The sequence below is a fragment of the Phalaenopsis equestris genome, unplaced genomic scaffold, assembly GCF_001263595.1.
Source record: "Phalaenopsis equestris unplaced genomic scaffold, ASM126359v1 Scaffold197568, whole genome shotgun sequence".
Taxonomy (NCBI): Eukaryota; Viridiplantae; Streptophyta; class Magnoliopsida; order Asparagales; family Orchidaceae; genus Phalaenopsis; species Phalaenopsis equestris.
In genome coordinates, this window is record NW_018217517.1 from 1 (window position 1) to 2,331 (window position 2,331).

Here is a 2,331-nt window from a genome sequence, read left to right on the forward strand (position 1 = left end):
ATATAAATTTATCTAATTATAATTAATTTGATAATCTGTTAATTAATATTTGTATTATTAAATTAAATTAATGAAGGTTAAACAAAACTATCTTCCCCTCGCCTTTCCCGCCGGAAACCCTCGCCGTCGTCCCTTACCCTCTCCCGGTTCGCCTCAATCCATCGCCTTCATGACCAAAAGCTCGCGGTACAGGCGCGGTTAGCTAGCTGGGAAGGCAACGACGGGATCGCGGCGACAAAGCTCCCAAACTTCCTTCTTTCTCCTCCTCGCTCTCCTACCATAAACCATTGAGGAAGAAAACCCTCGTCTTTCTCCACGCCTTAGCGCGCTTCAGCTTCTTTAAATCCGTAAATTTAAGGCCAAACGGAGGAAAAGATGGCTTTTTTGCTGTTGGACGTGATTTTTAGGTTAAATCCTGCTCAAATCCTGGCACCAAACGGCCCATTACTCTTTGGCGGAATTTAGTTTGCATACGGTCACCGAGCAGCCCCTAAATCCTCTTGTCTCGCTCCCTCATGCTTATTGGGACGTCAAGTTGCTCTGTAATGGCGTGCTCCAATTCTACTGTCCCCGCAAAATCCCGTATCAAGCGGAGAAAACTCCCACCAGTGTTTTCTGAAGAGCAGCCGCAACCGCAAGAAGAAGATCGAGATGAGGGTAGAGACCTGAAGAAGATCAAGCTTTGCAACACCTGGGAGAACCTTGATCTCATTCTTACTTTACAAAGCAGAGAAATTAATCTGCAAAGGTCTATTCCAAAACCTTGTCTACTTTTCAGAATAGGACGAAAAAATAAGTTTTTTTTTTCTTTTTTGATTCATTTATCGAGAATTACAATTCTGTTCCACGCAGGAAGATCGAGGCTTCTTTTGATTTTGCAAATTCGGAAGCCAGCAACGGTGATGGGAAGATGCAGCCCGTTTCTTTTACACGGGCACTGCACTATGTTTTCGATTGGATGCAGTCGCTTTTGATGTCTACAGACCGAAACAGGAAAAACGGCGAGCCTTTGGATCCTTGCCTGGACTACAGATGCTGGGCCGTAATCAGATCCTGCTCAGAGAAGTTTTCAGCGGGACCCTCCCCCAATTTATTAAGAGCTGTAGCGCCTGTTTTGAAGCAAGCATTGTTCTTATTGGACTCTAACTTTTTATTAGGAGTAGAATCCAACCAACTATTTGAGAATGCTTTGCAGTGCCTCTCCTCATTGCTTGCTTCAAAATCAAGAGCTTTTTACAATGTGGGCATGGATTTATGGATTTCATGTGTTGTTGATGTTCTTAATATTATCGGTAAAGTTTCGAGCAGAGAAAAACAGGCATCTTTGGTGGCTAAAGTCCTTTTGGATCTGTCAGCACTTTTGCTTGATCACTTTTCTAGTTTTCTGAGATTCCATCCAAACCCAAAGAACATATTCTGTGTTTTTGTAGAGAGGCTACTCGAACAGTTGTTCGAGGTGTTTGTTCTATTGCGGCTGAGAACCAAAGATAGTTGTTTTGAACAATTTGCAAGCATGCTGAAGATTGTTGAAGATGTTATGTTGAACGGCTTGTTTCATCCTTCTCATATTAGTGGTTTTTTAAGCTCAAGGAGTTCAACTGTGGGGCAGGAGGTGAAATCTAGAGGTGCTAACGAGAGTTATCATAGGCACTTATTCAACAAACTGGAGAAATTTATACAAGAGAAAAAGATAACGGCATTGGGTGGATTTGCATGCTTGCTCCGTTTGTTTGCTGGCAAAGCCAAGGGTCAGCAAGATGGTTCTTTGTCATTTAGAGGACATCAGGTATTGAAAAAAGGTAATGCGGTCTCTGGAGATGCTCAGGAAGCAGTTTTACCTCTTTTTGAAGTATTTATGCAATTTATGAAACCTCTGTTGCGAGAGTGTAAAAATTGTGCAGAGGAGTTATCCATAGTGTCAGGGGTCTCAGAACACAGGTTGATAGAATTGCATTGCTTGCTCAGATCTGTGAATGAGATTCTTGAAAGTTTCATACAGGAGAAAATATATGTCCGCACAGAAGACACGCCTGAAGGAAAGCATTATTATTTTCTGAAAGAAATTTATGATGCGTTTTATTCTATTTCAATAAAGTTGCACTTTTTTTGGATGTCTGAATTGGAAATGTGTGATGAAGTAAAAAAGATGCTTCCTTTGATTCGAAGGGAGGTTGTTGTAGGTGTTGGTTGCTTTTTGGAAATTGAATACCGGGTTTTTGGGGATGATCTTGTAATTATATGGCTTTTGTTAGTGTCATACTTGGCTGCTAATATATCTATTTCTGATGCTAAGCCTTGTTCGTTGCTGATGAATGAGATTTTAAACCTCGG

General features: G+C 41.4%; 1 protein-coding gene across 1 annotated transcript; it reads left to right on the top strand.

The window, feature by feature from the left end:
- Positions 1-86: 86 nt before the first annotated feature.
- LOC110035395 lies at positions 87-2,326 on the top strand (the record flags this gene model as incomplete). The annotated part of the gene is made up of 2 exons (XM_020739629.1): positions 87-748; positions 853-2,326. Coding segments are annotated over exons 1-2 (1,707 nt in total), but the record flags the coding sequence as incomplete, so codon positions are not given.
- Between the last annotated feature and the right edge of the window lie 5 nt (positions 2,327-2,331).